This window comes from Corvus moneduloides, chromosome 3 (genome assembly GCF_009650955.1).
Source record: "Corvus moneduloides isolate bCorMon1 chromosome 3, bCorMon1.pri, whole genome shotgun sequence".
Lineage (NCBI taxonomy): Eukaryota > Metazoa > Chordata > Aves > Passeriformes > Corvidae > Corvus > Corvus moneduloides.
The window spans coordinates 26499053-26520662 of NC_045478.1; the positions used below are offsets into that span (position 1 = coordinate 26499053).

At 37.2% G+C, this 21610-nt stretch overlaps 1 protein-coding gene across 4 annotated transcripts in view; it reads left to right on the forward strand.

The window, feature by feature from the left end:
- MLIP (muscular LMNA interacting protein) overlaps positions 1-21610 on the forward strand; it is a 103752-nt gene that overhangs the window by 81485 nt on the left and 657 nt on the right. For all 4 annotated transcript variants that reach the window (XM_032104649.1, XM_032104646.1, XM_032104648.1 and 1 more), the window contains 2 exons: positions 12268-12321; positions 19813-19844. In XM_032104649.1, coding sequence (XP_031960540.1) covers positions 12268-12321; positions 19813-19839 — 81 coding nt within the window. In that variant the 3' untranslated portion in view covers positions 19840-19844. The remainder of the gene's footprint in view (positions 1-12267; positions 12322-19812; positions 19845-21610) is intronic.

Sequence of the window (21610 nt, forward strand, 5' to 3'; positions counted from 1 at the left end):
ACTCTTAAGTGTCTCAAAAGTCTTGTTGAAAACGCTGGAATGCTCCTGCTCATACACAGATACAGCCTTCTTTTGTACCTCTCAGACACTGTTTTTACATTGGTTTTGTTCCCAGCGCACTGCCTCATTAAATCCCCCCAACATGACCATTTTATCCTAGCACAGGATCCTTCAGGGATTTCCTTTTCTGTTGCTTGAGCACCAGTTGAGCTGCAGGAGGGAGATGCACTGGACCCCAGTATAACTTGTTTAATGGGACATCTACTGCAGGTTTTTGTGTGTGCACTTTCATGCCAATGAAAATGTTTAGTGTAGATCAGTTGTATTGGCATGAAAATTGAGTACCTTTCCTGATTAACCATCTAGTCCTATGAAACATAAAAAGGTGCAAGACAAGCACTTTGCTTTTTGCCCAAACTACTTTTTTTTGCACCCATTAATCTGTTTTTGTTTACTTTTTCTTTCATAAAAGATTGCTCTCCTACACCGTCTGTATCCAACTAAACTGATCCCTCCAACTAAGTCCCCTTTGTGTCCTCCATCCATCTCCCTCACTGACTGTCCAAACCCTGGACCTTTCAGCTACTTGTCTTCCATCATCTGTGATGCTCATGAGAATCCTTATAGCCCTTACAGACACAACTCTTTGTACAATAAAGTGAGCATCAAGTGTGGTGTGATTCAAGAGCTTTGTAGGCTGTTATCCTTTTAATTCTAGGCAGAATTCAGCTGAGTCATTAGGATTCAGTGCTGGTAAGTGCTGTGGGAGATGTATCTCAGATGAGCCTGTGTGTCCAACTTCCCTGGAGATATTACAGCTTTTCCTTTCCTTGACACAGCTCGTGTTGGGTCTTGCTTCCTCTAGACTAGCTAGGACAGGCCACTCTTCATTCAAACTATTTCCTCTTTAAAGCAGGAATAATCTATTTCGTCCCTCATGCTCAGATTAATTTTAACACTTACCCACACTAAAGTAGGGGGGTATTTCTTTTTTTCTTGGTGATTGAGTGAAGGGAGGCTAACCTGAGAGAAATACAGACTTTTCCAGTGACTCTGTCATCCTGACAAACAGTTGTCTCTTGCCAGTACAAAGCGAATGCTGTTATTGCTGAAATTTTTGTCTTCTTTGAGACAGCATTGGAGAAGTTAGACAAAAATCACTGTAGTCCCAGGTGTGTGGGTAACAGGGCTGTCTAATGAGCTTTGTAAAGTGAAAATTGTGTCCTATGCCTTAACTGAAGTCTTTTTGAAGAGCAGCTAGCACAAGGTATTTACATTTACAAGACAGCCCCTGCATCAGTTGTGGAAATTCATAAGCATCCATTCCATATCCTCTTTTTCTATCACAGAATCTGGCTGTAAGTGATCAAACCTTGTTGCCAGGAGAGATCATTGGACTCAGATGTACAGCATGCTTTTTTTGGGATGCAAGAGGTTAAAACATAGGCATTATGTGCTGTTTCTTTAGGCTATGTCATGGTTTCCTCTTCAGGGGAATTACCAGGGTGAAATACGTGTCATTAGTTACGGCCACACTTGACAGGGAGTCGAGACTAGAAAGTCAAGACTTGACAGGGAGTCAAGTCATTTGGAAAAATGTATCATCTCTGCAGAGAATACATGTTGATCAGCTGTCAGACTCCAAAGAAATACCTGGAAATGTCTTTCTCTCCCCATAATAGAAGCATAATTTATGTTAATAGGCAATGTTAATAGTGTTTGATACCGGCTCCTCCATCCTGTGGGTTTTATAGAATTTACCATTTTACCTACTTATGAGGATGAACTAGAACTAAAACTAAAATCAACCTTCCATTCTGTCTTTGAGACATCCTGAGCAAAAGCACTTTTTCACATCTGAGAGACTGGTTTAAACAGAACAAAAATTCTGTTTAAATGTTTACTGAACTGGGCTGACATGTTTATTTAGGCAGAAAAGATTTTACAATCAAATATTTTTGACGAGTTTCCTTATTCATTGAAAGCATTCACATGAACAAACAAATAGTTCATAGGACCACTAAAGCAATTTTTTAAATACTGAAAATACATATCTTCTGTTGCTAATGAAAACAATGCTAAAAACTCAGAAATTTGAATAGAAAAGTGAATAAATCAGGAAAAAGGTGTCTGAAGATAATTAAGACAGTGTACTTTTTTGGTATATCATGTCAGCTGTTTTTTGGGAAACAGAATAATCAGATGGCAATACTGGGCTATTTTAATACAAACTGAGTTTTTTTTACCCCAAAAGCAAATATTCGTCAGTTAGAATTTTTTAATGCTTCTGTTTTGGTCTATAATATTAACTTTCTTTGATAATCAAAGGAAGACTAATTTTGATTTTGTTTACATGATCAATATTTAACATTTGAATCAGTATATGCTGATAAAATTGCTTACAATATCTGCCTGTTATTTCCTGTACCACCCAACTAAAGTCTGAGATATTAATATTAATGTTTTTAAAAAGAAATTATTTAATTTATTGTCATAAATACTTGCAGTAGCAGAAAACATAGCACAGCAGATACAGTAAAAGGTGTTGAAATTTCAAAGAGTTAGACCAATTCTGTGAACAACATCCTGACAGCATGGGAATTTCTTTCTGTTCTCTACTAAACCTGGACTATTTTCTCTGTAAATTCCCTGGACTTTCCCCTCTCCACTTCTCACCCCTTAGGATAAGGAATAATATGCAGTGGCTCACTTGCTGGCTCTCCAGCCACCCAGTAAACACGTGGTCAGTGTCCACATGGTCAATCTGTGAATGTTTCTAATTATATGTTGTGTTTGCTTCACCTTCCACTAGAGGGCAAAACCTGCTCCTATAAATTCTTACAACCATTCTTAGTATGTTACAAATACAGTATTGAAAAGGGGCAGGAGGTCACAGTGAATGAAGGTATTCTCCACCTGCACTTTTGTTAAAAAAATACCTTAAACAAGGGTTCCCTCAGAAAAGGGAAATGGAAACAACCAAAATGATCACCTGTGTCTTATATTAGGGAGACTGGATATGGTGAGGTCCTAAAAACCAGGATCACTTCATTTGTTGCCTCGAGATCTAAGATAATATCAGCTGTCTTGATCTGAAATGCTTAATGGAAGGGCACTGTGGTGTTGTTTAGGTGGGCTTGACTTGGTGCCAGATTGGTTTTTTTGAAGTACCTGAATCTCTATAGATGATAAAATTACACAGATGAAGCTGAAAGATAGACCTGGCAATTTTTGTGGATTAATACTGTTCAAATTGATGAAATCCATAACCTGTGTCCCAAATAATTTCACTATGTGGTTTTAAGCTTTGATAGGAGGAGGCAGTGGGAACCAAGATGTTGTGTCTCTTTCCTCAGTCTGTGGACAGGCTGCTTCTGAAGTAAAAATGTTGCCCATTTAAGTGAGCTGATTCTGTGCCTACTTGCCTTGTTATCTCTCTTGTCCTCTCCTTCCCCACTCTATTGCCCAGCCACCAGGTGCTGCTGCTCTTATTTAAACTCCTTGGACTTGAATAATTACATGAATTAAAAGTTTTATTATTAAGAAAGCTCCTTTTCCTTTGGATTGCAACAAAACAACTCAAGAAAAAGGAGTTATATACAAGTATTGCAGTGATGGAGAGCCTGAGGAAACATGTAGCTCTGTGGTTTACTCCAAAGCATTCTTCTGATGGGAATCCCTCCAGCCTTTAAGGGGGAACTGTGTAGGGTGGAAGAGCACAACCCTGCACCTGGGATACTGTGTCCAGTTCTGGTCTCCACAGTTCAAAAAAGATGCAGACAGGCTGGTGAGAGTCCAAAGAACGGCCACAAATATGATCAAAGGGCTGAGAAGGAGAACCTATCCTATGAGGAAAGACTGAAGAAGTCTTTTCTTCCTGGAGAAGAGAATGCTCAGGAAGGACCTCCTCACAAGATCCCAGTATTAAAAAATAGTTATAGAGAAGACAGAGGCTTTCTCTTCTCGTGGAGCCACATGGAGAAGACAAGGGACAATAGGTTCAACTAGCAGTAGGAGAGGTTTCATCTTGTTATACAAAAGATTTTTTTATAGTGAGAGGGACCAGTCACTGGAACAAGCTCCCTAGGGATGTGGTAGAGTCCCACCACATGTGTTCTAGGGGTTCTAGATGTGTTTGGACAGGGTGCTAGGTAACCTCACCCAGGCTCTCTTTCCCACAAAGGCTGGGCCCTTCCAATCTGTGCTGTTCTAAGATTCTATGATTTACAGGAGGCACGGTCGATGTAAATATCTGTCAGGGCAGAGACCACTAGATTTTAGAAAACCAGCTGTCATTTTGAAGGAGAAAGGAGTGACTTGCCCAAGCAAAGAGGCAAGAAATGAGTGGGTGTATCTCCCTCAGCTTCTAAGTCCCTAGTGAGTTTCAAACTGCCTTTTCTTTCTGTCAGCAAGGGCTGAATACACGATTTATGAGCACTCCTGTGAAAATCTCCCTGTTTGTTAAATATTTAGCAGCACAGCCTTTGAAAATGGATTGGAGGGAACTGCCTTTTTGCAAGAGGTGTGAGAAAATTACCATTTCTGCCAGGTCAGGCATTACTTACAACAGTAGCAGAGGACAAGTTCTCTTTAGTGTCCAACTTTGTGCTCAAGCCAATTTAATTTTTTTCCCTTGGCCTAAATGGAATTTTCTTGAAATCACTAAATGTAGTCATGCTGAAAGTGTCAACTTTTCATAATCACTTGCAGGTCTCCAGGCTCAGAGGTAAGCAGAATATTTAAAGGGAATCTTTATTATTTTTTAAATGAAATCAATGGTGTTTACTTCATCATCCAATCTCCTACTCATTGGAGTTTGTATTTGATTAATAGTAGCATAGTGGGAATTGACATTCTGTGAATACAGCAGCCTTTCAAGGTTGCCATGGAAAAGCACTTTTCTCCGAGACATCATCCCAGAAGCTTTTATTTTCTAGAAGACAGTTTCTTTTTCTCTTTTGAACTTTGATATTTAAATGTTGCACTTGTGTAGGTGTATTGTGGTTGATCAATCCACTATCTGTGATCCAGAAAAATTGCTTTGGTGTAGAAAAAGATATCAGAGGTAAACAACTCAGTTCATTAGTGCTGTGCTACAAATTGGACCTCCCTGTTGGGAAAATACTAATGCTTAATATTGCTGTGTCTTCTTTGTATATTATTTTATGGCATTTCTTCGGCTTAATGATTTATTTTAATGATAGAATGTTTAGATGACATTTCTATCATGTTTGACTTAGTTTGATAATGCCTTCAGAAAATATGTGTAGAGTTCCTGCTCAGCTCATCTGTAAAGAAAGGCGTTTCTCTTGAAGCACTTTTTAGAAAGATCATAATTTTCTAAAAATAATCAGTTGCTTTCTTCAAATCCATTGAATTAGCAATAGAGCTTGAAGGTATCTTAGGCTCAACAGGAGACCCAGGAACATGCACTTAACATGGAGGTGTCCTAAGTCTGGCACCACCTGTAATGAATTCTGCTACCCATTTCTCTGGAGACAGCTCTTCCAAAGAAAGAGAAAGGAATTGATTACTGTGTCACTGCTTTTGGCCTGGGTAGTTAGACAAGTTTGAGAGCCTTTCTGTCCTATTTCCAGTAGGAGAAGCTGTTGATGGTAGGACCCTGGCATTTCTTTGGTGCGCTTCTGTTCATTTAGAAAACATGCACAACGCATGGGATCAAGCTCCAGCAGGCACTTTTATGCTTAGAAACCAAAATGTTCTTCCCAGTGAACACACCCAGGAGTGTTCAAGTTTCCTCTTGGAACACAGTTACAGCCACCTGTGTTTCTTTCTGCCATTACTTTTATACAGGCTGTCTCTGCTGGGACAGATTAAACCAGTCTTAAGCACCAAATAAGTGTCTACATAATAAAAATTTGAGTTCATCCTTATATCTGGCTTTCAGGGGTGATGGCATCTAGTCTTCTGCATAGTGGATTTCAGTCAGACATTTTTTATACAATAAACATTCCCAAATATAATAGAAATTCTGGCCCTGGCTAGCAACTTGCTTCTGAGAACAGAAGCAACCCAGAGGTAAAGGCTGTTATTAACAGCATTAGCAGAAATATGTAAATAAGTGAAGAATATCAAACAAGATTTGGCGTGTGTGAAACCTGTGTGAGAAACAAAACTTATACTTGTACACTTTTTACTGAATATAGTAAAAAAGCAAGGCCTGAAGAAAAAAAGAAAATCATAATTGATGGAAACTATCCCCAAACACCTAGATCTATATAGAAATTTGTATCTTAGGGCTCACGGAACACAGGTGTTTCTACGCAATTTCCCACTGCTTTTTTAGATTTTTAAAAACACTACTCAGGTATCAAGAAAAAGTAAACAGTTAACTGATAGACCTTTGGAAACTTTATAATTTAAAGGGCAAATTAGAGTTCACTGAACTTTTATTGCAAGTGTTTGTGTAATGTATACTCTGAAATATGGTCTTAATTCACTCCAGTTTTAATTATGTTAGATAAAAGCATAAAATAGAACTAGTTCTGGTGAAATTCCAAGAATGTACTCAGAGCTTGAATTCAAGAAGTCAGAATTTACTGATTGACAGAGGTGTTGTGAACTAGCTTTCTCTTTTTCTCAGTTAAATACTAGCTATAATTTTAGTAGTTATATTATGGGCAGAATATGATCTGAATGCAAATTTTTATATAATAGGTGGCAATTACAGATGTGCACTCTTGAAAATTCATTCAAAGTTTCTGGTTTGGATTTAAAGTAGCTAAGGTAAAAGATCGCTCTTGCATCAGAAGCTTGCTCAGGAAACTGGGCTTTTTCAGTTTTGCAGGTAATTTGGTAAGAAAATATGTGGAGGAAAGTCAGCTCTGAAAATTAAATCTAGTTCATTTCACAGTGTCACCTGGAAAGCAGTTAGAGTTCTTTGGGTGTTTTCATTCAATGAGAAATGAGCTCTTTCCTTGGGCCAGGAAGTATCATCAATTCTAAGCAATTACTCAATTTCCATGAGTCCATAAATAGTTTACAGTCAATATGTTGAAGGAAATTTCAAATACTTGTGTAGTTGGAAATTATGACATTTTCTGTCCAACACACATTAAATTTTGAAAACATTTAAATACTCCGGAAACCAATATGCATCCTTTGGGTTACATGAACTATCTCAAAGCAAATAGTTCTAATCCATGTGATTAGAAGAGATTTGTCTCTGCTGCCTTACCCTGTGAATGTGTAGGTTGTGGTTCTCATGCCTCAAGTCTTCACTATGGGTCTGAAATCCTTGCTGGCCACTAGCTCCCGTAATCCCCAATAGTGAAATTAGCCCTGCAAGGAACTGCAGCACTTCATTAGCCCACAGCAGAAAACAGAGGCTCTTAACATGATTGCCACAAAGTGGATAGTGAAATGCATTTTAATATTTTATGGAAGTGATCCAAAATGTGACATCCAAGACAGACAACACAATATTCTAGTTACAGATGGGTTTTCTTGCAATTGAATACTTCATTTTAATTTTCTAAATTACTAGCAAAAATTTGCAAGAGAAATCAAAATATTATGCAGAAAGCTTCTTTCTTTTTTTTTTTTTTTTTTTTTTTTTTTTTTTTTTTTTGCTAGTATTTTTCATTGAAAAATAATTTTGGCAGAAAATACTCAGTCAAATCCATCACAGACTGGTCCTGCATGTGAAGTTAAACTTGGTCTGGGAAAAAGCAGCCCAAGGAAAACTGCACTGCTCGGCTTGCATGCATCTCCCTCCCACTCCACTTACAGATAAGGAATCCTTGCTGCAAAGCCCTGTATCTCTTCCAGCCTCTAGCATTCTCTGGTATTGGGTTGTCCAGAGAAGCTGTGGTTGCCCCATCCCTGGAAGTGTCCAAGGCCAAGCTGGCTGGGGATTTGAGCAAGCTGGTTTAGTAGAAGGTGCTTCTGCCCATGGCAAAGGGGTTGGAGCTAGGTGATTTTTAAGGTCCCTTCCAGCCCAAACCTTTCTATGGCTCTATGATTAATTCTATTTAGATTCAAATCTCTCAGTCTCACCACAGTCTGGTGTCCTTCAGGCCTGTGTGTGGTAGGAACCTGTCAGGAAACCATGTTTGTGTGAGTTGTTTCTTTTTTGCAGGTATTTATCAGTACCTGGAAAGAGTTTTGAAATCTTCAAAATAAAAATGCACAGCTACAGTAGTGTATAAGAAGGATTTGCAAGTCTGTCACGATGTTTTACTGCATAAGTCTGAAGGCACATTGTAAATCTGTATCGTGATTACTATTTCTACTTTACTTTTTGTTTCCATAGAGGTACAAGATGCAAAAGAATTCAGTGCTTAACAACTGAAACTTTGAAATAGATTTTATACTGTATCATTTCAAAGAGACTAGAGGCATTATAATCATAAATTGCCTGTTTACATTATATTATTTTCTTTCCCCTTAGTTGAAAGTAGTCCTTGTTCTGCTGCTGTGGGTGTTTTACCATTTATTGGTACCGACTATTTAATGTTCATTATCACTCAGATAAAGTGGAGAGACATAAAACAGTTTTATAAAAATGTTTGTTTGTTTTGTGTGTTTAAATAAATGTTTTTAGTCTTTGAGAAATCAGTCATTTTTCCCTATTGTGAAAGCATGTGTCTATGTTTAATTAGGGTCTAGAGTACCTAATTTATTTTCAAAGGTGATTAAAGACTTGACAGAGTAGTGTAAATGTGAATGTTCTCTGGCAACTATAGTTGAAATACTCTTATTTCTTATGTATGTTATCTCTCACTGGTTCCAGTTTTAAACTGGTGCCGCAATTAGCAAAGGTTGCAGAGCCTCCAGAGAGCAACTTAGATTTATGAAAAATGTCTTACACTGAGAACAATTCAGAAAGCTTTATATTAGTTCAGAGGCAGCTGTGATTCATAGCACAATAAAGATGAACTGACCTTTTAAAGGCAAATATGTCTTGCTGATTACAGAACTAAATGAGCAAAGGTCTAATGAAGATATTATATAACCACCTCTTTCCAAGCCTTGTCTAAGTCTGTAAGAAGTTATTTTGGGCAGGTATATAATTTCTCTTTGAAGTTACATGCTGCTAATACTTACATATTGTAAAGATTCTCTGCTCTCCTCAGTATAATTTTGCAGCCACAAATGCAGATTTGTCTAGTTTGCTCTTCCATTGTTCTTAGAAAATATAAAGAAAAAATGTCACATTATGAGAAATCTCAGTAATGTCTGGAAAAGTCAGATATTATTGATTAATCTTGTAAGAGTAATGCAGAATTTTGTAACTTTGTCAAAGGAAACGAGTAGAAATTATAAAAGAAATATTCATCTCCCATCATCAACAGACACGATCTTTTCGCATTTGCATAGGAGGTAGGGCTTCTTGCCAGCTGCTTTGACCTGAAGATGAAAGAATGCCGCTGACAGAGTTTGATGAGGTCTCACTGAGACTACACACCGATAAAAAGTACAAAGATCCTAGTTGCATTCACACCCCAGATCTGGTGGACACAAGCACATTCCTATATGACTCTGAGGGGTGGTAGGCACACAGTGTCTAGTTATGAAAGGGCTAATCCAGCCTCATTCTGCCTACTTCATGTTCTGGTACTTTTAAGTTGTCTGTGTAGTGTGCATTCAAGAACACCAAAAATCACAGTTTTAAGGAAAACTCAGAAAGGAAAGAATAAGACTCTATAGCCTCTTGGTTAAACTCAGGACAGTATGGGACATTTTCTACAGGAAGACAGACACATTTTGGTTTGCGCTGACACTTGATGGAAATAACACAGATAATTGGCCTCCAGTTCTTTAGGATGAAGTCACCCAGCCAAGGCATTTGTTTCCTTTGCAGCTGGCAGAGGCAGAATTGTATGATTCCAGGGAAGAACCCAACACCTTCCTTTCAGGGACCTGCAAGACTAAATGTTATTTCAGCAGAAAAAGAGTTCAACACTAGGCTTATATGTTCCTTATTCACTGAAGTACTGCTTAAAGTTCCTTATAAATGAGCCATATGTGAATTCCTTAAGTCTAGACTCATCTGAGAAGTAGAATGTATAGACTCTTCTACGATAACTTCAAGGGTTTTAGGTCAGAGAAGCCTTGTGGAAACAGAGAGAACTGTATATTGTTAACTAACTCTTTTTCTTCATTATTAATTAGTGAATTCCTTACCTTCTTTCAATTAAACCTCCCCAAAACAATCAATATTACATGTCTGCTCAGAAAATATAAATAATTTTTCTCTCTGTGGAGACTGTCACACAGTTTGTCTCTTTAGTTTGAAAAGAGGGTGCTATCAAAATAAGGGAAGCAAATATATTTCATGGACCAAAAAAGGTAATTTTGTCTGGTCTAAGGAGGGACATGAGACCTCATATTGAAGAAAAAGGGTAAGGCAGAATCATGACTCAGAGGGGTATTTCAGGTTAACAGGACAGGCAATGGATACTTGGCAAGAAAGGCCAGGATGAGACAACACAATAGAAGTGCATTTTTCATTTATTTGCTCTCTGTGCAATTTGAGAAAAAGAGCTGCTTCATTCTCAGATCACTGCCTGGCTAGGGAACTTTTCTTTCTTGTGAGTAGTGGACAATTCTTCTCAGAGGGCTTAGCTGTACATCAGAAAGTGAAGAGAATATGAACAATACTTTCCCCCTTCTCTTTGTGGTTGACCCTCCAAACTTTGGCTGGGATACAGACGGGCCACATTCTGATAAAGCAATGACTATCTCAACTGTGGGGTTTATTTCACTGGAATACACTTGCCAAGATACGACAGGTGTTGCTAGAACTCTGTACCTGTGTATCATCAAGGATTGCCCAGCCTTGGTAATCATGGGACGTTTGATTTGGAAACAGGAGTTCTGTCTCCCATGCAGACCATCCAACACCTCCTGTGTGTGCTGCAGCAGGGGCTGGTGTGAGGTCTGGGGGATGCCTTGGCAGCTGCCTGGTTGACATTGGGAGCCACGTGAGCGTCAGAGGGAGGGATGTTGCCACTGAGAGAGTCTAGGCACCTTATCCCTTCCTTACCCCTCTTTTGCCTAAATTTATTCCTTCGTAGAAATATATTGAATAAATAAATAAATCTGTTGCCTAAAGTTATTCCCTTGCCTTTTCATTTTTGGGAATAATAATCACAAAAAAAAAGAAGTTAAATGGTTCAAAACTTCTGTTGTTGCTAAAGTAGATTCCTTCTTCCCTGGAAAGGAATCAGGGCAAATTTACAAAGGAAGAGAGAAATACATAGCACATCCATAAAGTAATTGCAGAAAATTAGAACGTATTCCACTTCTGTATATTTCTTTGTGTACAGGGCCAGTCTAGCAGATAGTTTTGCTTCTCAAAAAGCACAGTGTAAAAATCAATTTTCTTAGAAGAGCAATATTTTTAAGCAACAGATAATTTTTTGATTCAATATTTGATCTAAATGCCAAAACAAATTAATGCCTTTGATACACTGAAAATAGCAGGCTTCTTCCAATCTTGTTTTTGGAGAATCCTAAAATACCCAAACCCCAGAACTTTCAGCAACCTTTTCTTTAAAGATGATGTCTCTGTGTTAGCCTATAATAAAATGTCACAAGCTTATGATCTTAACCTTGGCTTTATAGGCTCCAGCTGATCTATTTACCTGCATTCTAATTAAAATCTCGTTGAAGTTGGTATGGTTCTTCACTTGAGTCACAGCCATCAAACTTTATTACTCAAATGCAAGATATATAATATTCAAACCACTGGAAAGTTACCAAGATTGAAACCAGTTTTCTGCACATACTAATTACTGTTACACAGCATTTTTTAGTGAAATGTTTGTATGATTTATGTCTATGAAATTTCATAGACATATGAAAGGAAAGCTCTTTTGGAGGAGATACGAGAAGACAGATATTCAAAGTGACAGAAATATGGTTGCAGTTTTAAATAACTTTATGTGCATTATCTAATACTAAATGTATCATAAATTGGTGCTCTTGCTGTGATTTTTACTTGAGATGCCTCTTTGAAATTCAAAAGGGATTTATCCCTTCCCCAACCTTTTAATTATGGGAATATAATATAACAGAAAACAGACCATAACTTGAAATAGATTTTCATACAGACAAGGAGTAGTAGAGTCGGCTGAACACAAATTAGATCTCATTGCCTTGCTATCCTTTGTATGTCTGAGGGTATTTGCTTTAATTTTAAATTTTAGTGATATTTATATAGAAATTGAACTGCTAATGAATTCTTTTTTCCTTTTTAACCTCATGTTCTCTCCAACCTGTGACATCTTGGCTCGGCAGCCCAGTCATCCCATGGTGCCTATTCCAGAAAATGAGACACTCATCTCCAAGGAGGTAATCAGTTGACATTTAATGGGTTTAAGCATCTGCATGCTAGCTTTATCTTTTATTTGCATAGCTCATATAGAGTTGATCAGTAAAAATGTGCTGAGCTTCCAAACCTGCTTTAATCCAATGCAGAGACCACATAAATATTACTTGTTCTCAATGGTCAGTGAAGAAAAAAATCGAGAGTTGTTTTGCTGCCTGTATTGCTTAAGTGAATTTGAAATAACACTAACATTTATGCTCCAGGTTCCTGGTATGTGCTGTTGGGATGTTAGAAAGTGGGAATGGTTAAATTATGCTCTTTGTTAAATTATGCAGCCATATTTAAATAACACCTTCCACTGTTTTCAGTCACTAATATAGCTCCTGTTTTAAATTCCAAATACTACAACAGGTACCAGAAGCACTTAGGATAATTAGTTATTGAGAATTTCACAAAAGACAGTCAAGAAAACAAAAGTTTGTCCAGTATCAAAATTCAGTGCCAATTTTATTTGACTTTGAAGAAGGATAAAAATTTTCTTGAAGTCTAAATTCAGTGGCCAATTCCTGACTATATTTATATAACTAAACTTTAGGACCATAGTGGTTACCACCCTAGACAGTGAGAGCAGAAGCAATCTATTAGTCATTATCAATTTTCTCTTGAGACAGAGCATACAGAAAATTAAAAAGGTTCAGCAGGCACTGGCAAGTCCTCTTTTTTCCAACAAGGTTATGAGCATGAAACTGAATTATAGCTTCAATGTTGGAATAAACATGTAATTCAATTAACTATCATATTCTTTACTCTGGCTTTGAAATGTCAAAGAGCATCATGCATTACAGGACGTTTTCAATACTATTTTAGAAATTCATCTAAGAAGGCATAACTTACTACCAATAATAGCAGCATGAGAATGTTTATGACACAAGAATTAATTTTTTACTACTGAGACCTCTTTTACCAGGTTCATGCTCACAATTCTTTCACTAGTTTTTTAATGAATTTAGAAATACAGATAGGAATGATAATTACATATTTATAAACAGTTTATTTTTAATTTATTATATTAAAATTAGATTCTAGTTTGTCTAAAAGCAGCAACATGATAATTTAAATAAATGAAATGGATGTTTGCCAATAATTTCTACCAATGAGTAAATTATTTTTAGTTCTGAAAAATATTGTGGGAGTTTTGGGGTCAAGCCCTTCACATTTTGGAAGTGGAGGATTTGCCTGAATTCTGAGTTTGTTGAAAACATATCAATATATCTTCACAGTTTCTCTCAGTTTCCACTTAAAAAATAAGGGGAAAAAAGATAAAAATGACAAGAGGTTGATATCTCACTTGTTGGGTTGATCAACAGACTGCTGTTCTGCACCAGGAATATACAGGCACAACCATAGCCTCTTATTCTCATGGGCATCCCTGGGCTCCCTGTGCAGGGTGTCAGAGACTTAGAGCTATTTCATATATCTTTTTGTTTGAATCTCCATCACAGCCTTCCAAATCTCCTCCTTCCTTCCTTGCCTTTGACATTCCTGCTTGTTTCTACACCATCAATCCCGTTTCCTCTGCCTCCCAGGAGCCACTTCTTGATTCTCTCAAAAGCAGGTGTTACTGTGGAACTGTGTCTGCTGTGGAACTATTCAAAGAAAGACCCAAAATGCCCTCACAAAGTGAAGTTAGACCACAAAGACCTGGCAGATCTTCTGAGATAGATTGTTTTTTTTCCATCTCTGCTGTAAAGTTTCTGAAATATTACTGAAGTAATGATCTATCATTAGAAGGCAGTGAGAGGGACTGCATAGTTCTGAGGGTAAATTTGTTTTGAGATTAAGCAGATTTGCAATACACCAGGAACTCTAAAACGTGTATATATACACATGTATGTATATTTGTGTATTTGTATAAGTGTGCATGTATATATCTACAGCCTCTGATGATGCAGATGATTTTCCTGTATTTGAAAATAAGATAGAGGGAGGCAAACAGCTAGATCCTTGTCTCTCATCTTTCTGCTTTACAGTTTGCACATTGAGGGAGAATTTTGCAGATCTAATGGAAAGACAGATATTTTCAAAGAGAATTCTCTAAGAGACAAGACACATAATTCAACTGATGCGTTATTATGATCAGTTCAGAAAGTGAAGGACCTTGTACTGACGTAGTAATGTCAGACACAACAAAAGTGCAAAATTCCTTTGGTTAGAGGCCAGCTTGGTCTGTTCCAAGACAGGTAAAATATATAGAACTGTCTTCTAAAAATTTGCTTCGCTTTTGAAGAAGCACTTTGAACAGAATTTCTATCAACCTATTTATTAAAAAGCTTAAATGTACTACAACAGTGGGAGAATTTGTACCATGACCTGTAGAACAACTATACCTGATGAAATTGTGGTTGCATTTATAAGGACCAAGGACAGTCAATGGGAAAGAAGAAGATTTATAAGTGCTGTTATCAGTATGCTTTCTTTTTCCTTTGATTGCATCTTACTGGATGACTTATAATGGCATTAGCTAGAGGCAAATAATATGCTTTAGGGTTCAAAAAAGTGTCAGATACCATTTTGTACAGCTGAGCAAGCTGACTATTTGTGCTGTTTCCCTGGGGCCTGTCACTAATGTGTATTTTGCAACTATGACTCTGCAGGTGAACTCCAGTCCATGCAGATACATCAGGAGGAATTGTGCTAGGCTCACCACAAGCTGCTCAGGAAGTGATATCAAGAGATGACACATTTACTGTTTCCTCTATTACAAAACAAAGAAAATGTTCTTCATAGAACTATTCAACTCACTTGTACAGAGCAAATGATCTAATATTTTCCCCAGTTTTTAATCTCATTTTTAGCAGGAGGAGGTGACCAGGGCACACCACACTGGCCACGTGAAGGCTGAGCGATCTCTTTGTATGTTTAATGGGTGGCAGAGAAGACACAAATGCATCTAGAGATGACCCCCCCTTTCTCATTCTCAGTCAAGAAGGACTGAACAAAGGCATCTGTTTCCCTTGAGATCTATTGCTGGAAGCGGAAGTATACAGCACTGATACCCAGAAGGAGATCAACATTTATTCTGTCTTGGAGACAGACAGGAGAGCAACACAGAACTAGAAGCTGCTCTAGATATTTGGGACAGTCTTCTTAGCTGCCCTGAGGGTAGTGGCTTCTTGGAGATAAGTTGTTGTTGACCTGTCTCTGAAAAACAAACACATTTTCACAATTTCCTCTTTTATGTGGTTGGGTTTTCAGAACTGTATGTTATAATGCTCTCCCTTTCCAGTGCATTAAAAAAAGCGAGGTAGGTCTTGGTTGATGATTTTTAAAATCACAACATCTTTCAGGCACCTGCATTATTCCTTTGTATTTAGGAACCTATCTTGACTCTAGGAACAGTTTATACCAAATTTACACCTTATGAGTTTACATAACCCACAAATCTCCACCGAATTTAAAATGTCTTTTTTTTATCAGTGAATTCTGTTTGGATGATGAACTGATTACAAAAAAAATCTGCCAAGTCATAAGCCCAATATTACTCTTACTGCTATCATAAGACCCTTAGATCACTGTGCTATATTATCTAAATTATTATCTGCCCTCTTTATCTAAAATTATATGTAGGCTCATACTTAACTTCTCCTGCAATGTTCCTCCCTCAGTATGAGAAAGTCAGTGGGATTCGTGCAATTCAAAAAAACAAATGGATGGGCAGATGCTCTGTGAAAGGTGAACACCTCCTTGACCTCTAGGAAGGAACGAGAGAGGAAATGAGGGGAATGTGCTGCTAGTTTCTCCTTAGTAATTAGTGTTGTTTTCCTCAAAGCAAAGTATTCACTGGAAATAAAAATAATAATAAAAAAGGAGTTACCTTTGTATTCAGAAGAATAGCATTCTATTATTTGTGTAATTTTAGTGTCATTCTGTAACAGCATGCACTAAGACCTGTGAAATCCTTGTGAAAGCAAGAAAATAAATAAATGACATTCTCCTCCTTGTGAAATCTTTCTTTACAACCAGTGCATGTTAAATGGAGGAGGTCTGAAGGATACTGTTTGAAACCTAACCAAGCAGTATGCCAATAATTTCTGATACCTACTGTCTTCCTTTCAAGTAAAGCTAGTGTTTGCCCAGGCTGTAATGTGTGAATGGTATTATAACCATTCTCAGAATTTTACCGAGTCAGAACCTTTAGAGAGAACAGGGGGCATATGTACCTCTAAAATCTGAAAAAACCCACTGTGTGCAGGGGCTAAAAGTATGTCCTCATTACCCTTATTCATCTATAATTTGAAAAATCCCAAGTCTACAATTACAATTACTAATAAATGACAAATTACAGTTACTAATACAATTACTTTAGGTCCATGTAATCTTTTGCTGCAGCTGACTCATCACTCCCTTTTATCTGTTTGTTATTCATGAAAGATATGCAATATTTACTTGAGAAATCAATAGCATTTCTAAAGTCAACATTCATAAAAAGATCCCATGAGAAAAAGCTGATTCTATTGACTTCACTGGCAACAGGATTTCACTGACTGTCTTTTGTGCAAAGCAGCAAGAGTTTTTGAAATTTGAAATTCTGTGAAAACGTCAATAAGGTTCAAAGTTCTGTTATACACTGCTCTTAGTCTTTATTTACTTAAGGAGTGTTCCTGCTCAGAAGTCAACAATAGTATCAATTAATCATTGATAGATTCTACATATAAGAGGAAAATGTACCAATTTTATGAAAGTGTCCTTGTACTAAAGAATTTATATAAAGGGTTTTACTTTAAACAAAAGCTCCAACCTAAATGGCATTATCACAGCAAAGTGGTGTTCTTCCAGTTAAACGCCCTCCTCACTGGGCCCTGAAATATTCTGTAATGATTCAGCTTGTGCATACTGCTCAATACCTTTTCAACTTGTAAAGAAGATTTCAACTTGTAAAGAAGATTCCAACTTGTCAAAGCAAGGACAAGGATGTGGTAGATACCTAACAGAAGTGGAGGGAACTCTACTGGCAACACTCCCGCTCAAACATCAACTTTACGCAAGCACCTTCTTTTTCCATTTGGTGCTGGGACAGATCTTTCCAAATGTTTTGGGGAAAAAGACCGTGTTGTTCCATATGCTTTCTTAGGAGACAGAAACATGGGCTCTTCATGTGTCACATCATGGATGTACTATTCACTTTTTGCTTTCAATCTTGATTAAGTTTGCAGCCTTGTTCCCCAGACAGTGGAGAGCTGGTGTTGACTGGTATGGCAGAACATTGCTGCCCATTCCTCTCTGGAGTAGTGGTCTCACTGCCCTTAGTTTATTTTGACCAAGCCAAGGACTGCAACACTAAGCTCTCTCCATATCCTTATAACAGTTCATTTAGCTGAAAATTTAATGACCCTGCAAATGAACATTAAAAGTAGGAATAACTACTGCTTTTACTAAAGGAGTAAGATTTTCAGGTGTTAGCTGTGACAAATTCTTTAACTTCTAAATTGGATGGGCCACTGAAAGGGAACAGTAAGCTGTAGCCTTCTGAGTCTTATAAATAGAAAGGCAGGTCCAAACAATGCACACTTCTAAATTCTCAAATAAAAACTTTAAATATCAGCAGATAAAATTTCTATTTACTTTATATCTAAACAATGTTTTAAATTTTTTTTTTTTAAAGATTTTATATGTACAACAGGAAATTTATATTGCGACAGGTATTTGGGCAATACTTTTAGTCAGCTTCAATTATATCTCCTTGTTTTAAGTAAAATTTTTCAGTTATAGCCTACTAAATTGAAAGGGCATATTAGGTCACCATGCTTTAACAAGAAAAAAGCCTTATACACATTTATAGAATTTTATTTGTAGGGTGAGCGCATAAAAAGAATTACTGTAAATATATTCATTTTATAAGTTTACATTAAAAATTCTGAAAGGGTAGTAATATAAGAATGATAAAGTTTAAAATATCAGTATGTGATTCAAAGTACAATTTTAATCTAATTCTGCCTGGCATTAAGAAACAGCTGTTGTTATTGGTCCCATTTAAAGAATGGCAGGAGTACTGAGAAATAGTTTTGGAGGAAAAGAACTTGCTCTGAATAGGTAGTCAAAACATAGTTGTAGGCTGAAGAAGGCTTTTTAAAATTATTCAATATTTAAGTAATGCATAAGTAATTAGAATCATAGAATCAGATTAAAATTAGCTATAGTGTTTGACCACTCTTACAATATAAAATATTTTTCCTTACGGCTAATTAAAATTTCCCCACTTGCTGCCTTGTTTTCTTTCATCATGCAAATCTGAGCTGTCATTAAACCCTTCTTAAATAACTGGAAGGGGAAAATAGATACCCCTTAGTCTATGCTTTAGGTTAAAGAAGTGCTGTCTGTAGCCACCCCTCATCTGTCACACATCTTTCCCAGAAATCAAATCAACAAACACTTGCAACCATCCTGGTAGACGTCCATTGGTTTCCTCTGCTTGCTTGACAAAGCAAAAAACTGTTTTTCTTGTGAGGGCTCAAAAATGGAAACTACATTCCGGATGCAGCCTCACTAGTGCCCAGCAGATGGGAATAATTTCCTTTAACCTGCTGGCTATGCTCTAATTAACGCAAGTGTATATGGGGTTATCCTTCATCATAACAGGGCTGGACTGATGCACACCCAGCATGGTGTCAGCTAGACTTCATGTCTTTCTTGGCAGAGCTGCTACAGGCCAGTAGCAGTCAGTCAATCACTGGCCTGTGCCATTGCATGGGTTAATCACTTCCTCCATCTCTCCTTGTCCCCTGCCCCAGGCAGGATTTTGTATTTGCCTTTGTTCATGAATCTTCTGCTGGTCTGTTCCTCCAGTCTGGCAAAGTCCTCCAGAATGGGAGCCATACCCTTAGCATATCAGTCTCTCTTGCCCCTCCAAATTCGGAGCATCCACAGACTTCCTGGACATACAAGCTTTTCAGATCTCTGATGGAGATGTCACCCTAGCATCCTCTGAAATACCACCTGGAACAGAGATCTTGAACTGTTGAATACTATCTTTTTAGACCAGGTGGTTATTGGTCCACCCTGTAGTCTATCCTACTCCTTGGTTTGGGTGCCAGGCTATTCTAGGAAACCGTGGCAGAATCCTTGCTAAGGCAGAGGAAAGTGACACCTATGTCATGTGAATGCAAGGGTGGCCACATGCTCTGTCCTCCCAGCATGAGGTTCAAAAAAGAAGTGGAAAGTGGAAAACCAATGAGTCTGAAGTGTCCTCTGATGTGCACTTTGTCAGGGTGATGTTTCTCTGTTGAAATTTGCTGTGTGCAGAAGACTTCCTGAAGCATGTCAATGCATGAAAAATCATTCCTGGTTCAGTAAGCAGAGTTATAAATTAAGAGTGCAGCAAACCAGTGATTAAAAAAAAGAGCAAATTGCTGTATGAAGCTGTCCATCAGTTTTTACAACTGTTCCTGCATAACATATTGCAGTTTCTATTCTCTTCTTCACTTTGTTTTCACTTTTTTTTTTTCATTTTTCTATAGGTTTCCAATGAAAGAGGTTCTGTTTAGATATGGTGAGTATTACTATTTTTTCTAACTTGATTACAGTCACAATTTGAATATGTAACTGCTTTGGTGTCACTTTATCAAATTTTTATCATTTTGTTTAAAAAGATGATAGGATGTTTTAGGTACAAAATTCAGTGTTTTGGTAATAAGATGGTTATGTTTAGTGAGTGATTTTCTATAAATAATTACCAATGCAGAATAATTCCAATTCTTAGCATGACAGAATAAAGTCACAATAGAATTAATTCTAAGTGGGATGCAATCAAACAGTTGGAAGAAATTGAGGTATAGTCTGGAATTAGATTGTGAAAGGATGTTAGGGAAATAAGATGAATTTTTTTATATTTGAGCACATGACCACATAGTGCCATTAAATGAGTGGTTTGCTAGAGTTAAACAATACCATGTTGCAAATAATATACTGTGCTTGAGAGCTGATTTGTTGTATTACTTAGCAAGAAAGGCCAGCAAATAGGTGATACTGAAAAGGCTGAAATGTTGAACGCCTTTTTATTCTCTTTCCTTGTTTCAGTCTTCACAAGAAAAGAGATTAATTATGACTAAAAGTTTATTTCTATTATTATTAAGAATTTGAGAGTAATATCATGGAGAGAAATGGAAAATAACACCTGAAGGAATACTGAGGTAAATTGGAATATTCAGGACAGAACAGCCTAATGAAATTAACCCTTAAAATACTTAACCTAAGCAATTTCTCAAACACTAGTGATTAGCACGATGAGTAAGCTCCCAGAAAACGGGAGAAAGGCAAACACAATGTTCTATCTAAGCAAAAGAGGAAAGGAAATGCTAAAGAATTACAGAAAATTCAGTCCTAATAGCATTTCCAAGACACTGGAACAAGGTATTAAACAACACATTTGTAGACACCTAGAGAATGGTAAGAAGATAAGATTATTTGCACAGGGACACGTCAGAAAATCCTATCAAGTTGATCTCATTTCCTTCTGTGACAGCAAAGCAGATATAAGGATGTGTTTTATACAGTGTACCTTCAGTGTAGTCCCACACGACAGCCATAAGCAAGCAAAGCAGATATGGACTAAATTAAACTCATATAAGATAGATATGTACTTGATTGGAAAGCAGGACTCTGAGAAGAGTTATTTGCTTCTGGAGTGGGACAACATCTCACAGACTTCCAGAATGCTGTCTTGTAGCTCTAGCACTATAAAACTTTGCCATTAATTACTTTCTCAATGACATGGACAATAGGCTTACCCAATTTACAAATAATGCTCACTTGGGAGGACTTGCAAGCAGCATGGAAGCCAGGATTTTAATTAAAAAAAATTGACTTACATTACAAGAATGGCTTGAAATAAATGTGATACAATTGGTTGAAGAAAAATACAAAGAAATATGAAGGGTACAGACAGAAAAGGAATGACAATAATACTGCAGGTGAGAACATGAGGATTATAGGGGAGGACAAACTAAGTCTGAGTAGAAGAGGTGATGCATTCAGGGAGAGGTTGAAAGGAATACTTATAATATGATGAATATAATTACTCATTTTTTTTCACTATTAGTGCAAAATCCGTGGCATAGGATGTGGGAAACAAATGGAAGATTTAGAAAAGATGTAAATACTTCAGTGTCTTCACACAGAAGATAAGAAATAAGGACAGAGAGAGGCACAGCAGTTTCTGTCTCTTCATAATGGACTATTATAAAGGATATTAGTCACTTTTCCATCTTTCCTGAGAGCAGGAGAAAAAGAAATAGGTCTAAATTTCAGGGAGAGAGA